Source organism: Pipra filicauda, unplaced genomic scaffold, assembly GCF_003945595.2.
Source record: "Pipra filicauda isolate LSUMZ 115617 unplaced genomic scaffold, ASM394559v2 scaffold7_size6619720_pilon, whole genome shotgun sequence".
NCBI classification, from domain to species: Eukaryota; Metazoa; Chordata; class Aves; order Passeriformes; family Pipridae; genus Pipra; species Pipra filicauda.
The window spans coordinates 1187441-1209469 of NW_024104976.1; the positions used below are offsets into that span (position 1 = coordinate 1187441).

Sequence of the window (22029 nt, forward strand, 5' to 3'; positions counted from 1 at the left end):
ATCCATATACACATACACTGCTTTTACTTTCATTTCAGTGTCTTGCATGAATTTCTATAATCCATATAATTAGGCAGCAGGTATGGTTAGAAATTAGGGTTGATTTTGTTCTTAAAAAATGAGAGAACAGTGGGAGACTTTCAGGCCATTTTACTAGCATTGAATCACTCTTAAACCCAGTGTACTTGTTGATCTTGGATGCAGACAATTCAGTTGAGAGTAAGGAAGAAAATTTTACATACACAACAGCTTTAAAAGTATTGATTGTGCTAGAAATTTCCATAGTGTTTTGTAGGTTTAAGGCTCCTCTGTAAATACAGAAGTAGTTTAAGGCTTTGGCTTACATGGAAGAGCATATGAAGGGTCAATCCCTAATAGGGGGAAAAGTAAATTTAGGACAAATTTAAAAAAAAAAAAAAAGAACAAAATGTCTATTAGGTATTCCAAGAGGGAAGATACTGATCAGTGTGAGACCAGTCCATTTTCTTCAAAAGGGTTTGACCGACACCGAGAATGAGCAGTTACTTCAAGCCCAGATGCATCAACTTCCTGAAGGGAGCTGGTCCTCCCCAGTATCCCCTAGAAACAGAGAAAGTTGTTTTGTATATCTACTATTGAAGTAGGATTTGGGGACAGTTTTTCTTTATTTCTGTAAGAAATATACTGCTAAAAGATGAGTGACAAGGGATTGTTTTGGAGGTTTGTTTCAGTGAAGTTTTCAGTTTGGCAATGGCTCCCCTTCTCTGCAATTCAGCTCTGTTCTTGAACAAACCCCTGTTACTATCAAAGTGCCCATAATCCTCAGAAGGTCCAGGTCCTAGTTATGACTAAGGATGTACTTGGTTTGCTTCTATTCCAGGAAGGAACTAAACTAGAAGAGTTGGGTTTTTTTCTGACTGATCACAGAAGTGAAATACTTACTTAAGAAGTGCATTCCAGTAGAGCAAAGGCATCATATCAGCTTTCATATGGTACATGGTTACTCTCTCCTTACTCTGGTCAATGGGAAAGGTCTCCAGAGGCTGAGCATTGTAGTCAAACTCTGCTAGAATCACCTTGTTGTAGCCTGTTACAAGCGGGCAGGAAGTATATCCATCATACTGCAAGGAAAAATACCCACTTCTCATTCAGCTGAACGAAGCCTAAATGCTGAGGTATTACAAGCCATATGGTTAACATTCACATTTCAAAATTAAGTTACTATGAGCTTTCTGCATTTACAGGTTTAATACCAGTGAAGTTGGAAGGCTGCTAAGCTGATTATGGTTTAATAAGCATAATATTAAGCCCCTCTATTTCAAATGTAGATTTGCTTGACAACACTGCTTAAATTAGAACTAACCTAGAACAATAGGGCTTTATGTCACTAATTGTTGGTTACTGTAACCAGCAGAGCAGGTGACCAGTAGATCAGGACGAGAACTGGTGTTTGCTTCAACAGGCACAAACAGGATCTTGAATCTAATTGCAAGAATTTCCAGAAGATCGCAGGACATTCAGGTCTGTGCCCCAACGAATATTAATTCAGAAGCCATATGTAGAATGAAAGTAAAGCCTCAGAAATTTGGACATAGTTACATGCTTATCAGCTGTAGTACAAAACTTTCAGTTTAACTCCTTAAAAGATCATGCTTCTACAGGGGAAACAAGTTAGCAAGAGTTCCTAGAGTAGGGATTGTTAGTCAACAGTTTAAATAAATCACCTGCATTGGTGGAGAACCCAGACTAAGCAGCCTTTAAGCTTCTTTCAACTCAGAAGTCAGGGAATCAAATAGATAATGTTTTTAGTGGCAGTATCAAGAGCATGAATTGTGCAATTAAGTCACTACTCTGACGTGCAGTGTGGAGCCATTTAGCACCCAACTGCTGCTGCAAAACCCTTCCTCCCTTCCTGTTCACATGGTTCAGCTGCTTGCAAGACTTCCTGCATGAGAAGGGGGAAAACATTCAAGATAATTTATCTGTAAGACAAGAGCTGTAAAAAATCCAGGAGCTGTGAGTACCTTTTTAGCTGGCAACTGATTCTTCATTACCAGAGAAATAGTTTTATCAAGGACTCCAGACTGGGCAGCTGCATAAGAGAGAAAAAAAAAAAAGTACTAAGGCTTTGTTTCAGGTAGCAATTGTCATTACTAAAGCAAACACTAGCAGCCAGGCATTTTGTTGGACAATTCAGCTGCAATTGAACTTACATGTAAGTTTACAGTCCCAGATTAAAAGAAAAATGGACTAATGCTTTGGCCTCGCTGCTTGGAACATGCTTAAGCTTAATGAAACTTGAGCTGATATTCTTAGCCTATGCCCATTCTCCCATGAGAGATTATACTTGCTCAGTCTTCACAAGCACTGAGATTCTGGCACACTGAATTTCATTTTGAGTGCTGTGAGGGAAGTATTGTAGACCCTTTTGCTGAAATAGTTGACTTCCCCTTTCTTAAATTACACCAATAACATAGTGTATACCTTTTCTTTTTTTCCACCCTTTTATTTGCCTTTTTTTGGTTGTGAGACCATATACCCAAAGTGTTTTTATAGTGGAATTGGTGGCTACAGGGACAGAACATGTGATTTTTTGATAGTGACTTATCAATTGGCTGACACATATGCATGAAAGTTTTGTTACTGAATGATGATGGAATACAAGAATAATAGTCATGTCATTCTGTGAACACAGAAAATAGAATTAGTTCATCTGTGAGGTATCTGTAACAAGAGAACTGTGTGGGTTAGTGGCATTAGCATGATTTGTAGTTAACTTTGGTATTTTTAAAAGCTCAAAATTGAAGTCAAGACCTTGGGAGTAGCAAACTAAACAAAAGGCTTACTGTGACTCCACACTTGTCATTACACCCACAAACACAGATATGCAACTTTACCTACAGCTGCAGCAGTTTTTGATGTTGGAAGGTTGGTGCAGTCTCCAATGCCAAAGACATTAGGATACTTTTTATGTTGTAGAGTTTCCTTATCTACATCCACCCAGCCAGTTGCATCTGAGACAGGACTGTTGATGAGTACAGGAGGTGGCCCCATGGGGGGTGTGACATGAAGCATTCCATACTAAACAGAAAGAAAAGGGGCTCAGTGCTTAGTTCATCAGAGCAAACTCTGTGTCGATGTAAGACAATAAGCACAGTGTGGAGAGAGTTTCTTGGGTTTGGGTTTGGTTTGGTTTTTTAAACACAAGTGTATAGAATGAAAATTTGTTCTCAGATTTCAAGCACATCAGTTAATGAACATGAACCTTATCAAGGAACTCCATCTGGACTGGCATAACAACAATTTGCCTTCCTCCATGCACCCCTGAAACATTCCCATGGCATGCAGGACTCCAGGCATAGTTTATGAAATATTTTTTTCTTCTCTCCACCTTAGTTTCAAACTTTTAAATATTCTGCTAAAATTAGAGGTGGTACTCTCAGGAAGGAACAGCAGTACACAAAAAAGCAGACATGTTATTACAGTGTGGAAGTTATGTTACAGTACACAAGGAAAAGAAATAGAACCAAACTACAGGTCTGAAAGCTCCTGACCTGATGAACTTCAATCTCTCCAGGTTTATCCAAGTTTTCAAACACGGCCTCTTGCCTGTCTGCTCGAACTTCCACAAGGTTACGCTTGTAGTTCACAGCAATATTCCTCTCCTTTATTACTTCAAGCAATGCATCAGCATACTTCTTAACAGCAAAAATTGCACCAAGTGAAGTGTTGAACATGATATTTGCTTTGGAACGTTTTCCTGTCTGCAGAAAGAGATCAAATTAGCCTTTTCTATTAAGGAGCTGTGACAGGCTAGCAGAGACAAAAGAACTATGCTGCACTAGTAAAGAGCTGAGAGAACTATTCATGCAGTTCAATTATTAATGAAGTATTAACATTAGAAGTCTCAGACACAGCTATTTCACGCAATGTTAAAAGGCAGACCCTCAAACTGCTTGTGAGAAGAGGTGGCTGCAGTGCACTGAGGAACTGCTGTGTGCAGGTTAAGCATTTGTAGCAGCTTAGCATTATATAGCTTTCTGAAACCTTCACTTCTATGCCTTATTCAGGTACTCACCCATTAGACAACTCATGACACTTATATGCATATGAAGCCTGAAACTTCCACCTGAAGTTGTCTTTTGCTTTCACCAAGCTTGTTTAACAGCCTGGCTAAGACTCCTCCTGATTGTGTGCTCCAAGGAGCAAGCATAGCCACTTCTCAGACTAGTTGAAAGACAAATGGCAACAGGTATCAAGTACTTAAAGTAACAAGAATTAGTTAATTCCAACCAGTATTACATTAGTGCAGGACCTGAAGTTATAAATCAGGCTGAGAACAGTTCTATCTGCAGCTCACCAGAAGCTGGGTAAGCAGTTCTTTCCTTATGGATTCTGAATTCTACAAGGCTCTCTGGTATTAAACGTGAGCTAAATATTTATGTACGATCCATTTACCTATCTTCATTATACATTAATAATAGAAAAAGAAACTCACTCACTTTAAGAATCCTGAGTCACAGTCATCTCATGTGGTTTATATTTGTTTTAAAGATAATATGAAACCCTTAGAAAATCCTTCCTTCCAACTGTAGGAACAAGCACTGGCAGAGAGGGTAAAATACTTACTTTCCTCCAGTATGCATCCGATAAATACATGATCTTCTGAGGAGCCCCTGCACACTTCACTGGAGTATTTGGGAAAGTGAAGATTGCATTTCCTTCCTTAAAGTCTTGTATAGCTTTCCATGTTTTCTCTACTGTGTGAATTGAATAATTGGAACCTATTTTAGGGTGATCAAAACCCTCAGGCAAGCCTTTGATCTAGGAAAAAGAAATGAAGGTTTAAAGTACAGGTGGCAAAAATTTTGTCACAATTGACAAGTATTAAATATAGACTGAGAAAGAGCTATATAAGAAGTTTCTAGCAAAAAAGGAAGTTTGAACACAGGTGTGGTAACTCAGCTGGTTCCTTTTGAAGTGCATCCTTTAAGAAAGGCGAGGGTAGGACAAATTAATTCTGCAGGACAGATTTTACTGGCTGCTGTGTGTTCCTCATTCTGTTACATTAGAGATGCTTTGGACTAGAGTCAACATGCCTTATTATCTCATTATTACAGGCTGCCTTTAAGTTCTAGATTTAACTTGCTGCCCCATCTGCTGATATTGCCATAGAGATGCAACAAAGTTGTCTTAAAATACCTTCCCATGGGTAATTTGGGTTATTACAGAGATCTGTGGAAGTGGTAAAATCAGTCTTCTGGTTCATTCATTCAGATAATGTTCAATATCTTGCAGTAAAAAAAGTACTGAAAAGCCTTAATGAATGTATGTGATGCTCTTAAAGCTAGTAAAAATATGATTACTGTAAAACAAATACCTTTTCATAATGCAGACTAATTCCAAGGGCAATTATCAGATACTTGTAAGATACCTGTTGTGTAAGGGAAAAAAAAAGAAGTATTTAGACAAAGAAACCAAAGCATTATCTGACAGCAATAGAGTCATAACAGAAGGAAATCTAGAGAGTATTAGTAATATACGTTAAGCTCTAAGCATTCTAGTTAAAATGCAAACTGCATTACACACAGCCTTTGCTATACACAAATATCTGGAGCAAAACATCTGAACATCCTTTTCACCATAAACAGGGCAAAGACTTATGATAATATTTTAAGCTGATTCTATTCTAACCTAGTTACCTACCAAAATTTTTATCAGAAAAAGATTTTAGGATCAAACACTTCTCATAAGACTAAGTGGAATTTCCCGGCCTCCTCGATGACAGAGGTCTCAATAGGCAGTTCCAAGGGGATGGAAAAAACTTCCTTTTTTTTTTTTTTTTTTCTTTATGTTTCTACCTTGATATCATTCTCCAGCCAGACACAGTTCTTATCTGGATCCAATGCTGTAACTCGAGATTTGATCCACTCCACACCTTTGGGCATTACACTTCCCGTTGGACGTGCAGAAGCCGCCAGCTGCTTTGCGCCGCCACCAACCAGCGTCCACAGCGGCTGATAGTAATGAGTCTGAAATAAAAGTCCAAATGGACATTTAGGAACTGTTTAAAAAGGCTTCAAGATGAAGGCACATCACTCCACATGGGAAGCAATGTGCCCTTAATGTTGTATTATTCTCAACAAAAGAAGCTGTATAAATAACTGAGAGTTTTGCATGACAAAGCTGGAGGGATGCAGACATCTCACGGAGTAACAAATTTCATGCAAAGCCTTTTAAAAGATGGTTAGTTGGCTTCCTCTCCACATTCAGAGACGTGGGACTGGAGGGGGATGAGAATCAGACCAATCTGGTCACATATGTAAAAAAAAAGCTTATTCTTTACAATGCTTTACAGCTGATGGAGACTCACCTTACTTGGCTCAACAACAGCCACATTTCCTGCTCCCACTTTCCTCTTCATCCGAGCACTCATGGCAATTCCACCAGCACCTCCACCCAACACCAGTACTTCATAGTAATCCTTGGCAGCACACCTGGCTGCTGTATGTAAGCCAAAGGAGCTCATCTTCTGCATCCCTGATTTCAGCAGCCATACACCAGGATGGAAACAGGAACAGGAAGACACTACTCCTATTGCTGACATCTTTCACTAGGTGGGAAGCTACAAGATAAGGAAAGGCATCAGTAACAATTACAGAAGGTAGAATTTATTTATATGCTTGGATGAGTCTTCAGGGCAATAATTATAATACCAAACCTTTTGTTGCAGTTAAACCACTAATTTGAAAATGGACTGTAATCAATTCGGGAAAGAAAAAAAAAAAGGTCCATCATGGCCTCTGCCATGAAACTGAAATTTCATACAAGCAAAGGAACAGTTTCTGGTTATTGTAGCAAGCAAGTCCATCTGATCCTATAGCACAGGCAGTGCATATGCTGTAACCCCAGATGCAATATTACAATCCTGAAAAGATAAGGGCTGCAAAAACAAACAAGAATTGCAAGGTGGTATAGATCCCTGAAATACTGAAGTTGTGTGAACATACTGTGTGCCATCCCACTAACTGTAATGTGTCAGCCAAACACATCTTTACATTTGTATTTTAAAGTTAGGATGTACCAGCACTTGCCCCTCCTCACTGCCTCTCGGGTGCAAGCCCTCAGGGTGAGCATGCCAGGTCCTGAGGTGCTTTGAGCAAAGGCATAGTGAGCCCTAAGCTTGATAGGAAAACAAAGTTACAATGAAACAAGAGTTTACATCTTCCTAAATCTGAGATCTTTGAGTAAGTTAAAAATACTTGGTTCTCTATCCATGGTCACCTCTTTGCTTTTGTATCAGCAAAGTAGCTGGAAACAAAGGTCAGAAACCCATACTTGTCTTGCTAAAGCTGTCACCTGGCAAGTGAGAGCCAGGACCCTAAAGTGTGATATCCTGGCAATTGTAGCACTGGATATGCAACTGCATTACCTGGAAGACAGTCAAGATTAACTCATAAGTCTCCCTCCCGCTGCTAGAGGGAACAAGAGCTTTTCATGTTCTAAATCCATTGTTTGCACATGTTTGCACTGAATATCAGATTTTAGCTTTTCAGTGATATAACAGGTATAAACTCATTTTAATTTAGTTCCTTATTGCCACATTGCCAGTAAAGAATGAGTAAGCATTATATCATGAAAAGCAACTTATGACAAGACTTTCCTGTGTTCTGTACTTGCTCCCCTTTGCTTAACTCATTGAGTCATCAGGCTTTTTCACCTAAAAAGAGCAGAACTCATTTATGGTACCTACAGACCAGAGTTTGAAAACTAGACCAGAAACCTCAAGTATTTTCAGGAAAATCTTCCAAGATCAACTTCAAAAATTCTCCACTACACTAGATGTAGTTGAGCATCTCATTCTGCATTTTCATGTGCTATCTTAACATTCCTCATCTCTGTGTACCCTGAATTCTTCATAATGCTCCATTATTAATCCTCAGAGTTACAACTAATTTGGGACTGAGAGGGGAAAATCTCAGAGGTGTCCACTGTAAAAAAAAAAAAAAAATTAATCATTTTCTTTTACAGAAGGTTTCCAAGATGTAGACATTTTCTTCCCATCCCCTCCCCATTCAGAACAAAACACCCAACTCCAGGATAAGTTGGTTTCACTTTAGGAGGCTGTTTGTCATCTGTCAGTGCAGGCAGCTGTTTAAAAATGTGGACAGACTGCACATGCAAGAGGAAGAAGTTGTTGTTCTCGGCCTAGATATAAAAGTTATCTGATGAGGATGTGTCCTGTTCCTTCCAAATCAGAGAGACGAACTGTGAAGAGAAGGTTTTGAGACTTTGGTTTGAGAGACAGTTTTAAGAGCGACATCCTGTTTGCGGAAGCTCATGAACACAGAATTTTGCTCGGGTTTATTACACACACAGAACATGTCCAGTGGCCTGCTGGTTGACAACACACTCTGGACCAAGAGAACAAGACTCCATTTTTGTAATGGTAACTAAGGAATAATCATCCTCTCTGACCACATAGATTTTTATGTAAGTATGCTTCTAAGCACACACAAGATGTTCCTTAACTAACAGCAGTGTAATTGATGCAAATGCTGCATTATGTTGCTTCTCAGTGGTTTCAGAGTATATAGAAACAATCATTTGTAGACAGCTGTTTTAAAAAGAGCAGCAAACCCCTTCCTATTAAACTCCCAAGTCAGGCAGCAGCTGGACAGTTGATTCAGTGAACAACAACATCAGCTCTCTCCTTTGGACTCAGGAGACAGAGGAACAGGGGAATTACAGAACTAAAATTAGGTAAAGGAGAAAATTCACAGCTAACCTACTGAACTGAGCTGAAATGTTATGCTTTTAGAAGACTGCTTTAACAGATAACACACTTATCCATCATCCTTTAAACTGTGCACAACAAAACATGACAGTTGATATTGGCCTTATATAGCACGAAATCACACTCCTAACGAAGATCCATAAACAAGTCTCAGAGTACAGCCTAGAAAGGCAAAGCCTGCAGTACATTTCACCTTATCGAGGGCTCTACTTAGCCTGGGACAGTTCTGCTGTTTAAAACTCGTTCTGTCACCAGGAGAGGTAAATCTGTTCTACAAATGCTTTCAGGACACTGTGGTTTGTTACAGCACTGGCACTATCTCGACTAGTGCCCAGAACAAACACTTAACTGCAGCATGGCAGTTCATGCAGAGACACTCAGGACAACTACACTTTCTTCCTCTCTGGAGTACCTCCCATATGCTCAGCTCCCAAGCCTGACCATTTCATCGAGCCAGTTCATGAACAATCTCTTGCAGGGAGTTGGAACAAACGAAGTTAGAAAAGTCTCACTAACAAGATCATTGCAACCATTCTTTAAACAGTCGGCCCCAGATTAGCAGTTCAAACATTCCACCCATGCACTTGTGCGAGCACAGAATGCAATCCCTCACCCCGCTGCGGAGCCTACGAGCCCCACAGACCAGGCTCACGGCACCCGCTGCCCCTCGCCCTCCCGAGATCAGAGGCACCCGGTCCTGCAAGGCTGCCCCGAGCAGGGGCACAGCCTCGGGGCTGGGGCACAACCCCGGAGCTCGGGGACAACCCCGGGGCAGAGCCGTTCCCCCCACGGCCCTCCCGCCGCTCCCTCCCCGGCCCTCCCGCCGGGGCGACCCCGCCACCTCCGCCCCCTCACGCCGCGGCCGGGCCCCTCTGCCCGGGGCGAACCGAGCCCCTCTGCCCGGGCCCCTCCGCTCCCTCCCGGCGGGACCGACCCCTCGGCCCCGCTCCCGGCCCCGCACTCACCTGCTGGCCGCGCCGGGCAGAGGCGGGGCAGGACCCGATGAGCGGCGGGGCCCGGCGGCAGCAGCGGCGGGGCGGAGCTCGGGGCAGCGGCGCTGCCCGGCCGCGGGCAAAGGCCGCGCTCCGGCCGGGACAGCCGTGCAGGGCCGGACCGGACCGTGCTGGGCTGTCCCGTCCCGTCCCGTCCCGTCCTGCCCGTGTGTTCGCAGCCCCAAGGAGCCCCCGAGCTGCTGAGCCGGGTCAGGTACCGACCGCACCTACAGCTCCAAACACCGCGCTTCTCTTTAAGTTTTGAAACTCCAGTCCTAAACCCGGACTTTTGCCAATTCCTGGTCTAAACCCAGCTGCTGGCACCAGCCTAGAAGTCCCACCTAGACCCACATGGCAGAGGTCGCTCACGTCAGGCTAAGCTAAACCAAAATCACAACCACTACAATAGGTGTGACGAAGTGAGCACCGATACTTCCATATCTGAACTTCATCAGGTTACCTATGAGCAGCAACCCCGAACCTTAATCAAATAATTAAACTTTAATAAAATAGCACCAAAACACATACTAGATCAAGAATTAATAATAAACGAGCTCTGGTGACCGTGCATTCCCAGTGAGAGGCAAAGGCTCACTTTTCAAAGCGCTGCTGAACACCCACATTTCATGGGGTTTACTGGACAGAAAATGTATTGAAAGAAGACACAATCAGTACCTTAAAAAATATTACATGGAGATTAGGCTTCTTTGTTAATACAAGTGACTTCTCTAAAGAGAAAAAAAAAACAAACCATGGTTTATAGTCACATCTTTTAAAATACCCAGACTGCCCACTTTTATAATTTTTAAGAGTTTCTCGACTTCCCAGCTGCCTTGGTATAGCCAGAGTACAGCCTTTTTCCCATTCTTTTTGTTCTAAGAGGTCAATCTTCATCTCAGTCCATGAGAGAAGAAAATGGTCATATTGGTTTTTTTTAAAACATGTATTTTTAGGATTGTCCTTAAATATTAAAATATTTTCTTTATGCTCCCATGCATATTTCCCCACTGACTTCTTACACAGATGGTCTGTAATTTTAATTAAAAAAAAATTACTTAAATGAATACCATAACTTAGAAACAGAACTCACAAACCAAACACGAAGAGAGTACTCACCTGTAGCACAGAGCCCTCCTGCAGCTGCAGGGAGTGCTGCCTAAACCTTCCCAAAACAGCAAAGTCCAGGCAGGATGAGAGGGTGGGAGCTGCTGTGCAAGGGCTGGGCACACACTGCCCGGGCCACTGGCACCCCAGGGTGGCTGTGGGAGCAGTGGATAACATTCCCTGTTCTCCAGGCAACCAGGCTTTCCTGGAATGCCCCATGTTCTATTTCCTTTCATAAACCCCATGACTTGACATCATGGAGATAAACTGATAGACAGGAGCAAAATCAAGAAGGAAATACTGATATATCAGGTATGGCCAACATCGGTGCTTTGAAGCCACACAGCACTTCATGAACAACTTGGACTGTGAACCCCAGTTAGTCCCAACCTCCCAGCTATGTTGTTGTCAAGTTACTGCCTGAGGGAAAACAGTTAAAATTCTCCAATTTTCCACACCAGCACTGCTGTGACTCTAATAGAGTTGTTCTTCCCATCAGTTTTAGTTCGATCACCTATGTAGAGAAGATCTGAGAAAACTGAATTTGTCACATCATAAGAGTTCTTGGCTGTGCTGGTATCACAAAGGATGGGTTGAAGACACAACAGTGGTGGTGGTGGGGATGTCACTGTCCAGTTTTGGTACCTGTTTTTCTACTAATTGACTGAGAAGATTAAAGTAAGTATAAATATACTTCAAATTACTGGAAAGCAGTGATATTTGGGCCAAACCCAACTCTTTCCTTCACCTTAAGCTTTGATTTGAAAATAAATAAATAAATAAATTAATTAATTAAACCATCTTTGCTACCTTCACATACTGCCTCACTGAGAAACTTAGTGTGTACTGTTCTGCCTAGCATGAATAGCCATATTAATATTTACTCTGCTACGATTTGTATTCTTACAGATTTACATCACTAACTGCAAGTCCTGCACAGTTTTTAGCAGGAATTTAGTTATATTCACATAATGAATCCAACAAAGATCAAACAAGCAATCAGATTTAATGAGGTTTAAAAAAACCTGACCCCTGCAAGGTGAGACATTAAAGCACCAAGCTCAGAATTAAAATAAAGAACAGCCAGCAGTGTTGCAAAGCAAGCAATTGTGGCAGAAAGTGTCTACTGAAGCATAATTCAGAATAAATCAGCCAGAGAACTCTCTCAGCTGCTGGAATTCCAACAGAACAGCTACAGAAACAGCCTTTATATTATTATTTACGCTATTATCATTTAGGTCACAGCACACAGAGGAAAACCAGCTAAAATATTCTGTAGCCATTTTCCAAAAGGAAACAAGTATTCATCTTATGAATATCCCTAGTAGTGACAAAGCCAGATTTCACTAGATTAAAAATTGTCTCATGCAAAGCTGTTCAGTTATAGGTAGGGAAACCCAAATGAAGCATCCGGGTTAACAACAGCAAAGATAAAAGCATGGGAAACCAAGATTCCCCAGTGAGCCATGGTAACTCCTAAACTTGTAGAACCTCACAAAATAAAAATTCAAATAGTTACTGCCCAGTTAAGTTCTTACTTCTGCTGCTATGACTTGATTGTTTAAAAACAAGTGAGTACACTGAGTATGAAATAGCACAAAAAAACCCCAAACTTGTTTTAATGCTGTCATTTTATCTGTTTCTAAAAAAATGCAGCTAACTACACCTTCTCACGTGGATAGGACAACAATTCAGTAAGTAATGTCTAATACTACTGGATTTATCTACTTGACAAGTGATTTTTTATAAAATCAAGCCAGACTAAATGTATACAGCAATAGAATTACTCGGTGTAGCTGTGCACGTTACTGCAAGAACACAAGTTTAGATGCCAGTATTGTTAAACTCATCCAGTGCAGTGTTTACTTTTATGCATTAAGACATAAGAGTATTTGGGAGAACAACATTCTACAGAGATAATGAATTGTAGTTTTGACTGAAGTAATTTAAAAGCTCAGTAATTAAAGTTACATAAACCGAACAAACTTCCCCCTATATATTTTTATTCATGCCTTCCCCTTTATTACAGAAAGTTCCTTATTCATAGAAAAAACAGATTTTACTATACTTTTATAGAAAAAGTTAATCAATTACATTTTTCTGTATATGTATGTGATTCCTCAGGCAAGCACTGTCAGCTTTTCTTCCTCTGATCACAAATTATTCCAAAGAAATGCTGAAGTGTGCACTTGCAAAGGCATCAATTTCTATCCTTAGAATTCTCTAGTTTCAGTAAAAGTAGCCATGAGTTTTAAAACAAAACAAAAAAACCACCCACAGTTCTTCACAGAGAGAGATTACAACTCGACACAGTAAACTGGATTCTAGATGAGGGAACACAAATCAAGAAACACCAAAGGAGTTCAATCCTGATTTGGATACTGAGGTATTTAGTTTTATGTTATACTTTAATGAGAACTGTTTAAATTCCCAGAATCTGATTTTCAAATTACATTACAAAATAAAATATTTAAACAACATTTACTTATGTACATTCTGCTCCAAAAAATGGACTGTGGAAATTCTTTACATTTCTCTTAGAAATACATACAAACCACAGCACAGGTCAACAATCCACTGGCAAGTAAAAGACACAAGTCAACTTAAGGGAAAAATACCTGTGGAAAGTTTTAATCTATTACTGCTTCAGTAACAGCATTTCAGTGTCTCTTCAGACTTTAAGTAGGCTTTAAGTAGTTTGTTCTCCTTGCCCCTAAATTTCACCCCAGTTTACCTTGCATGTTGGATGGGTACTTGTTAGAAAAAGATGACAAATATTAAGAACAGGAAATTAGGAGAAAATCACAATACAGAAGAATCCAGGCAGGTGTACAGTGTGTAAAAGTAATCTAAAACAGAAGAAAAAATAAAATTGCCTGTGCCTCTCTGATACCTTCCCATACATATTTTATGGAAAACTTTACATAGCTTATCCTTTATCTTACTTCAAAACACACCACTTACATTACCACTTAAAAAATAACACAGATATAAAATAGCTAGTTTGTTAGACTGTAGGAACAAATAGTTTAAAGCTCTTTTACCAGTCTAGACAACATGTACATTCATTGGAATGGGAGTTCACACCAAGTGCTGCAAGACAAGAATTACATTCAGAGAAATGGATATCAACCTCCATTCAAATTTATCATCAGTACACAGTAATAATCATCAATTTGGGTAAGGACAGCATAACAAAAATTCTCTTACATTGCCCCAAAGTGCAAATGATTCATTTGTTAAGGAAAAAACATTAAATGCAATAGTTTTCCTACAGGAAACTGAAGTGGAAATTGTTTAGTTTTGGTTATGTTTTATTTTGTCACACAGGATGAAGAAACTGTAACTTCTAATCCCACAAAAAATATGCTTAGATGACATTACAGAAGCAACAGTTCCCTGGTTTGACTCAAATGTTTGTGGAAGCACAAATTCATCAATCTCTGCATCGTGCACACATCAATTTTGACAATCTTTCGTGTTCTGCTTCCCCCCCCGTCAATCAATTCAGCTGGGAACTTATTCAGAAGTTACTTTAAAACTGTTTTTAAGCTACTTGATGCCAAAAAAATAAGATTGCAGCAATAAAGTGAGTTTTTAGGCAAATACACTGGAAGTTTCTTCAGATCGTTAGAGATGGACCAAACTAAGGCTGCACAAAAAGTCAGTATTTGTGATCAAAGGCAGATCCCAACTGCCTGAAACAAGGCAGTTTCAGTGAAACAGGCAGCCACTGAAGATCAGTGATGAGAAGGGAACTTTAACTGGTATTCTGTATTTTGTCTGAAAAACATGCGTACCAGTCATCAAATATCTCTCAGAATTCCAAACACCAGAAGGACAAATGAAAAAAAATTGATATTTAAAATTATGATGCCTAAGTTCTCCAATATACATATACATAAAAGATTAACTTACGTTATAATAATATCAAACTGCATAGCATTACAAAAGAAGGCAACTTGAATGGCTGAAATGAAAAAATGTGAATGTTACCAACACTATTATTACCATTCTGGAATTTATAATACCATAGGGTATTACCATAGGTTGCCAGTAACAGCTAGCCCAGTTTAAGCAAAGTCTGCCTTAATTCCAGAGAATGCAGAAATCATTAATTCAGACAAGTTGTTGCATGCTCTGCTTTCATGTCCTCTTTGCAGGTTTTGCCGTTAACTGTTTCTCTCTTTCAAGTTCCTTCTCACGTTGCTGCTCTCGTTCTAGTTCTTCCTTCTGCCTCTTTTGTTGCAGCTTAAGTGCTCTTTTCTAAACAGAAAGGACAAGAAAATAATTGTAAGTTTTATAGATATATTTAAGTTGGAGCTACCAACAAAATCCCTTCCCTTCTCCAATCCACCCCCTTTACGACCGAATGTTGCAGGAACTGTTCATTTTTGCTTCATTCCTCCCACTTGCAGCCTACTGTTCAGAAATGGCAAGTCTGATCTGCACTGGGAAAATGCAGACTGGATTCCCTTCAATCTCACTAAAAGTCACCCTTTGAGTATACCAGACAAAGCGATTACTATGCAATTTATTGCCTCCAAGAGAAAATCCTCTTGGAGGAAAATCCTCCTCCTCCAACATACTGAAGGACTTGCCAGAATGTAACCTGACTATACAGCACAAAGTCAGTGAACTTACACTACTGTTACTGGTACATTAAATAGAAAGAGCAATTCTTACATTTATGACAATCTAGTTTTCATTAGAAAGAAACTGAAACAACAAAGAGAACTGGTTGGAATGGAGTGGTTTAAGTGACAGAACAAAGCGTGATTCTTATACCAACTAAACATGATGAAAACACTGAGATTTACTAGTAGTTCAGAGGTAAAAGTTGCTTAAGCAGCTTTAGGAGTAAGTGAAAGTTTAAAAACACACATGGCTTGGTGCTACTGGAAACATCCTTTCAAATACAATTCTATTTTAATCAGAACTTTCAGCATGCATCCAAAAGAAAAGCTAGAAGTCAATAATAGAAAAGAAATTATCTATACTGGAAAGTAAAAATATTTATTTCACTCACTTTTAACTTTGACGTCTTCTCATGGATCATCATCATTTCATTTCTAATATTCACTAACTTGTTGTGATAGTGTTTAGCTTCTGAAAACTTAAAAAACACAACTGTTAAAGCAGTGACTGTCAAGTTGGAACGGTTGTTTTATAAAGCTACACAGCCAAATGGCAATCAAAAGCATAGTGATTACCAGAACAGTTTGCTAATGCATCGAATATATAAATTTATATATTACCTGTATCAATATATACCATATCTCAACAGGGATACCCAGTAATCTACCAAATTAAAATTCATCATATAGAATAAAAATATTACTACTCCATGCACCATATATGAGTTTTCATGCACCCCTCCTGCTAGTTTTGGGAGGCGCACAGAGCTTAGTCCTGCCAGAAAAAGGTATACATTTGCTTTGGCTGCTGGCTTTGAATGACTAGTCTTACCACCACTGGCTGACTGAGCCTGCCCTCTCTTCCCAGTGCCCTTCGATTTAAGAGAAATATGCTGGTTCCCACCCCCTCCAGCAACAATTTGTCCCAAATATCTGAACTGGTTGGTTTTCTTCCTGTAGGCCACTAAGAACAAGGAATATACACAAGTTGCTACTAATGTTTCAGCAAGAAAAACCTACACTAATAGGGATTTAAAAAGGCATTTGTTGGTACTTACCAAAGCATTGATTTCAAGAATGGAGTTACACTCTTTGAATTTAGAAATTTCTTGTTCTAATGTTTCTAGTAATACCACCTGGTTCTGTCTAAAACAAAAAAAAGATGCATAAACCCAAAGTAAAGCAGCACATATGCTTTTCAACCAGCTCTTTAAATATATAGGACTTTTGATTATAACAATATGAATACACACTTCTCAATATCAGATTCTTCTTATGCATTGCTAGGTCATTTCAATAAAGACATGAGTAAATGGTTTTAGAAAAATCCCAGCTGAGTACATGAATTCATCTGGCATCATACAGCATGGATGAATACCCAAAAACCCCTGAAGAGGCACTCTCCAGGCTGCAGTGGTTGAATGAAAGGAAAAACAATTAGCTCTCGCCTTTCCACTTGGGTGCCTCTGCATTACACTGCAGGACCAAGTTATTTCTGTATAGAACCTGTGTGGATCCTTGGTGCTTATTAAGGATCCTCCATCCCACACAGATCAGCTCAAGTCTCTCCAGACACAGGCTGTCCTTGGCAGCAGCATAATCACATCATGTGTAGTGGAACCCAAACCAATGTACCCTGTAGAACCTGAGATGGATCTGTGTAAAGTCCTTTGCAGTATCTCTGTACCCATGGCAGACCCAGTCTGCATTTGAAATCAGCTACTCTCAGTTATCACTGAGATATCAATGTACAAAGAATTCTCATCTATTTAGCTTCTTACTTATATTTTTCAAGTGTAGCTTTAGCAATGGAGATTAGAGACTAGACAACAAAAAATTCACTGCACAAGCTGCTCTGAATACAAACTGCATCTCTGCAAGTGACATAAATCCAGCTTTCAGCAGACTTTCCACTACAGATGTGAACAAGTGTTTAAGAAATCTCCATGTCTTCTGCTATACCAGCTCAGGGGATTTCAGTGTTCTAATGTTACACATTCTTCAGTCAAAGTTCCGACAGGCTACATGGCAGCTTATACACCACCAGTACTCCTGCAGAGCACTTAACTGTTCATGCTGCTCCACTCAGGGCACAGAAATGCTGTGATAAACTCTATTGCAGTTAAGGGGAGCTGGGACATTAAACTGAAAAAAGTGGCAAACAAAGTGTGCATGTCTATGAAGTCGGTTTTAAAAATCTGCTTACGTAAGTTCCTGCAGTGCTGATTTTGATCGCTGAAGATCAGGCAGATAATGGGAAATCAATCCTTCAGTCAGCTGCTCCACAGCTTTCTCATCTATTAAAGGCAGATCTTCTACTACTCCTTCATCTGGAGATGCAACACTAGGGCCTAAAGCAAAGAATAGCAAGGTTGAATGCGACAGGTCAGCTGTCACTTACAGCAGCTACATTTTCTTGTTTAAATTTAAAGTATTTCAACACTAAAGTTACAATTCTCTGCACTTTATCAACTAAATTGTGCTTCCTTTTTCCTCCCCCTCTTTATCCCTTCCTAATTCCCAGTCCTATATCACGAGCTTCCTGGTGAACCCTTTTGTCTGAAAACCAGCTGAATAGAAAGAGGAGAAATAAGAATATTCCACAGACATCTTACAAAAAAAAAACCCCAAATGCTCCAGGCTACTGAGGAAGAAAAGGGGCAACATCAGTTGTCCTGGCTATGCATCAAGATCTAAACATTAACACCCCCCCCTTTGCTTTTAAAGTCAGAGAACAAACAAGGCCTTTGGAAGGTCTTCGCCAGTCACTCAAAACACAAGAAGACTTCCTTGAAACACCACGTGCTGAACTCCAGGACTTTGCAGGAGCTGGTTAAGATCTACTGTAAGCTCCGTATTAGCGCGCTGTTATTATTTATCGCGTGCAGAGCTCTTGGAAGATAAAACCCTTCAACCCGCAGGCCCCATCGCCTGGGGGAGAACGACGGCAGCAGTGCCCCCTTCGCCCCGAGGGAGCGCGGCCGCAGGACCGAGGGCGGCCCCAGTCCCTCCTCGGCCCCCGCACCCGCCCGGCCCGGCCCGGCCGCCCCTCGCGTACCCAGCGAGCGCCCGGGGCCGCCCGCGGCCGCCTCCTCCGGCCGCTCCGCGCCGCTCATCGCCGCCGCTCCGGCCGCCCCTCGGGCACGGCAGGGCAAGGGCCGAGCCCGCGGCGGAGGGAGGCGGGTCCGGTGCCCTCACCGAGCGGGGCGGACCGGCGACCCCCGCCCCGCGCCCCGCCGCACCATAGAGAGGAGCCGCCGTGCCCCGGGGACGGGACCGCGCCGGGCGCGGAAGTGATGTGAGAGTGCGGCGATGACGTGTGGGTGACGAGGATGACGGGCAGTGATGATGATGACGTGAGGGGTGACAGTGACGGGGCTGACTCCGGGAGCCGCGGTGGGGCGGTGCCTGACCCGCCCGGGGCAGAGCGGCGGCCCCGCGGGAGCACCGCGGCTCAGCTTAGCCAGCTCTGCTGCCGCGGGGAAAACAGCTGAAATCACTGCAGGGTGGCCTTTCTTCGTCCTCCTGTATTTGATAAATCTGTATGTTATTCTCCAGAAACCATGCGGACTATGCACTCCTTGTAGCTTTTGTTTCTTAGGAAATACATAACCGCCTTTTGTGTATATATCTGTCTCTGCATCTCCCTCAACAGTCGTAAGAGCAATAATAACTTGCATATATATATATATATATATGGATATGGATATATATATTTAATGAAAAAAACCACTTTAAAAGGTATGGTAGGATTTATATTTTTCCCCCCTCTTTTACCTGTAAAGATCTTTCCAGGAAATGCAGGTGCAACTATAGAAAGAAACTGATGAAGGAACCACTCAGAGTGTTTTTGGAATGCAGTATTTCCATAAACCCCCAAACCTTCAAGATTAAATTAAATTAAGGCAGAAACAGACCAGGGCAAAAAACGGACTTTTGAGGTGATCTGTCAGCCTTAAAACTGACATTTTTAACAGTGAGATTGTTGCAAATTAATTTGTAATTTTCTTCATATGTATATTCTAATCAACTGTTGATCACAATTATGTCGGTATTCTGTCATCAGATTAAAAACGTTACACATTTTTCTTCCTTTTTCTGCTTTTACTCTAAAAAAGAAGCAACAACAGGAACCTGTTAACTTAAATTCTGAATTACAACTGGTTAGCAACTTCAGGTTTCTTTTGGTGGGGGGGAAAAAAAAACTTTTATTGAAAGTTTCACTGGGAAAGACTTCTAAGCTTCCAGATGGAATTTTTAGTAAGAGCAAGTGAGATAATGATTCTGAAATAGTCTCACTTGAGATGTGGGAGTTTCAGATTTGTGCTCCTGCTTTGCCTGTTCCAGGCCTTCCCACGTCTTGCAGAAATAGACTAAGGATTGGAATAGAAAACTGGTATCTGGTTTTCTAGATAAATTAAAATTTAACTATTTATCAACCCAAATGCTCCAAAAAAGAGACTGACAGAAAGCCCTTCCCGATTCTTTTCCTCTGCAAAATGTTCTCTCTTTCACAGTAACTATTATCCAAGTGCCATGTATATACCACTGTAACACCAAATAATTGTGTTTCCTTTTCATTCATCTTGTAGCAACTGTGTTCAGAATCCTTTAATGCAACACTGTCACGTACACATTTTGGATTTTATTGTAACTGATTTAAGCAGGTATGTAACACTGTCCCACCCTAGAAATCTGAGTGAAAATGGAGTTAAGTTAGCTTGAATTGTATAGCAAATAGGATGTTTTAAACCATCAGCTTTGGAAGTGCTGCATGACTTCAGGGATGGCAGCATGAAAAGGAAATATTAAATAGGTAACCTTTTAAAGACTCTCAGTCCTTATTAAGTAAACGAGACTACTGAAAAAGTACAGCCTTGGCTGTCACAATCAAGAAATGGAGTGTAGCTGGCTGTTACAAAAGGTTCTGTTCCACAGAGGTTCATCTCACCAATGTATGACACGGTTATTGACTTGGCAAAGAAAAAAATGTAGTTATTCAGTAAAAGGCGAGCTGGCAAACCTTGGGGTACTGGTTTAGGGTGTTAAAGTGTTAAGTCCCCTCAGATTAATACCCTTACTCAGTGCTGGAAGTTTCTGTTCCTGTAGAAGTGGCAAAGCCCCAGCGCAAAGCCCAACAATTTAGGAGTCTTAAGAGCAGTTGTTTTGGTGGCTCCTGGAACCTGGCTGTTCATGCCTGCGTGTCCTCGCTCACTTGTGCTGGTACAAGTGGTGAAACTGTTGAAACACAGAGTGAGTTAAATCACACAGAGAGAACAGAAACGTTAAAAATGCAGGAAGTGGAACACAGCTGGGAGCACTTTCCTAGGCTGGCTTAACAGGTTCCCAGCCTTGGCTGCTCATGCTGCTTCCCACACTGTTGGCTGCCCCCTCAGTTGTCACATGGATGTCTATGCAAGTTGTGGTCATGGAAGCAGTCTCAGTTACACATACGAATACGTCTGAAACCCTTTCAATATGTATTTTTTAATTCTCCTAGATCTCAGGGACCCAATTCATTGCCTGGCCCACAAAAATTGTGCTGGTAGCTCTACTGGGGGAATTATGAGGTGGGTGAAAAGGCCAGGGATGGCACCTCTTTAGCCACCTGGGAAAGAATAACTTGAGGTTACATGCGAAGGAAAATAGCCGCATTGTAAAGCGGCAAGGGAGCTCGGACAAATCATCATACTGTTTATTTGTGGACATCCTTACGGAGAACAACAAGAACAACAACAAGCAACCTCCGCCCAAGGCCAGTTTACCACACAGGACTCCCCTCCTGCAGGGCCTGTTCCAGGAAGGGAACACGTTCCGCTCCACATCCTGTGGCAGTACCCCAACACCCGCCAGAAGCTGCTATCAGCCCTTGACCAGAAAGGGAGTGCCTTTCTCCAAAATCTTACACTTCTCTACAGCTCTCCAGTCTTCACTTAGTAACCTCCTTCAACCAAGTAAAAACCCAGGATATGTACTTTCCCTGAGACAGGAGTGTTTTTGCAGAAATGTTTATGACTTAAGGAACTGACTGAATGCAGTAACAAAATTCGGCCATGTGTACAAACTGGTGCTGAATATGTGGAGGCTGGAAATTAGAAGAAAATTCTAGTACTCAGACCAGTGAGGAGGGGGAATAACCCTAAATAACCAGAAAAATTAATAAAGGCAAAAATCTAATTACTCTTAAGTTAGAACACAGTAATGAAAGGAATTACAGAACAGCAGGGTCTCTGATGCTTGTTTCTCCCTACATCCTTAATGTCATATTTTAAGGGATACATTTAAGGAATGTCCAGAAAGGTGCATGTTACTAAATGGAGCTACTGAAACGGTGTGAAGAGCAGCGCCTTTGACAGGGAGAGAAAGAAAAAGCGACAAAATGCAAACTTCTGCCTTTTAAAATCTCAAGCCAGAGCACGGCCATGCAGTCGGGGCTTCCAGTGTAATTGAAAAGAGCCTCTCGTCTATCACAGATCACACCTGGATTGTAGGGCTTTGGGAGTTGTCAGTCTGTACCTCG

At 41.1% G+C, this 22029-nt stretch overlaps 2 protein-coding genes across 4 annotated transcripts; both read right to left on the reverse strand.

Annotated features, from left to right (window-relative positions):
* Window positions 1-139: 139 nt before the first annotated feature.
* On the reverse strand, window positions 140-10966 carry SQOR (sulfide quinone oxidoreductase). Of its 3 annotated transcripts, none has more exons than XM_039390117.1 (10): window positions 10885-10966; window positions 6353-6604; window positions 5841-6011; window positions 5360-5413; window positions 4609-4803; window positions 3534-3743; window positions 2877-3060; window positions 2004-2071; window positions 922-1100; window positions 140-579 (listed from the first exon to the last, which is right to left on the reverse strand). In XM_039390117.1, exons 2-10 carry the CDS (start codon window positions 6584-6586, stop codon window positions 522-524), a joined length of 1353 nt encoding a protein of 450 aa, XP_039246051.1. In that variant the 5' UTR covers window positions 6587-6604; window positions 10885-10966; the 3' UTR covers window positions 140-521. The 3 variants fall into 3 exon arrangements, with proteins under 3 accessions (XP_039246051.1, XP_027587950.2, XP_039246052.1); XM_027732149.2 differs by lacking the exon at window positions 10885-10966 and adding an exon at window positions 9742-9800; XM_039390118.1 differs by lacking the exon at window positions 10885-10966 and adding an exon at window positions 9189-9459.
* A 1867-nt stretch (window positions 10967-12833) lies between these two features.
* On the reverse strand, window positions 12834-18775 carry BLOC1S6 (biogenesis of lysosomal organelles complex 1 subunit 6). Its single transcript, XM_027732152.2, has 5 exons — window positions 18568-18775; window positions 17716-17860; window positions 16568-16655; window positions 15902-15988; window positions 12834-15138 (listed from the first exon to the last, which is right to left on the reverse strand). Exons 1-5 carry the CDS (start codon window positions 18623-18625, stop codon window positions 15019-15021), a joined length of 498 nt encoding a protein of 165 aa, XP_027587953.1. The 5' UTR covers window positions 18626-18775; the 3' UTR covers window positions 12834-15018.
* Window positions 18776-22029: the final 3254 nt, after the last annotated feature.

Coding starts and splice junctions, on each gene's coding strand:
- SQOR (XM_039390117.1), bottom strand. CDS start 6,586: ATGTCAGCAATAGGAGTAGTGTCTTCCTGTTCCTGTTTCCATCCTGGT. Junction 3,061..3,533: donor GAGAGATTGAAGTTCATCAG/GTCAGGAGCTTT, acceptor CTTTCTGTTTAG/TATGGAATGCTTCATGTCAC. Junction 580..921: donor TACTGGAATGCACTTCTTAA/GTAAGTATTTCA, acceptor CTCTGTTTCTAG/GGGATACTGGGGAGGACCAG.
- BLOC1S6 (XM_027732152.2), bottom strand. CDS start 18,625: ATGAGCGGCGCGGAGCGGCCGGAGGAGGCGGCCGCGGGCGGCCCCGGG. Junction 17,861..18,567: donor CGGCCCCGGGCGCTCGCTGG/GTACGCGAGGGG, acceptor TCTTTGCTTTAG/GCCCTAGTGTTGCATCTCCA. Junction 15,989..16,567: donor TTCTTGAAATCAATGCTTTG/GTAAGTACCAAC, acceptor GTGTTTTTTAAG/TTTTCAGAAGCTAAACACTA.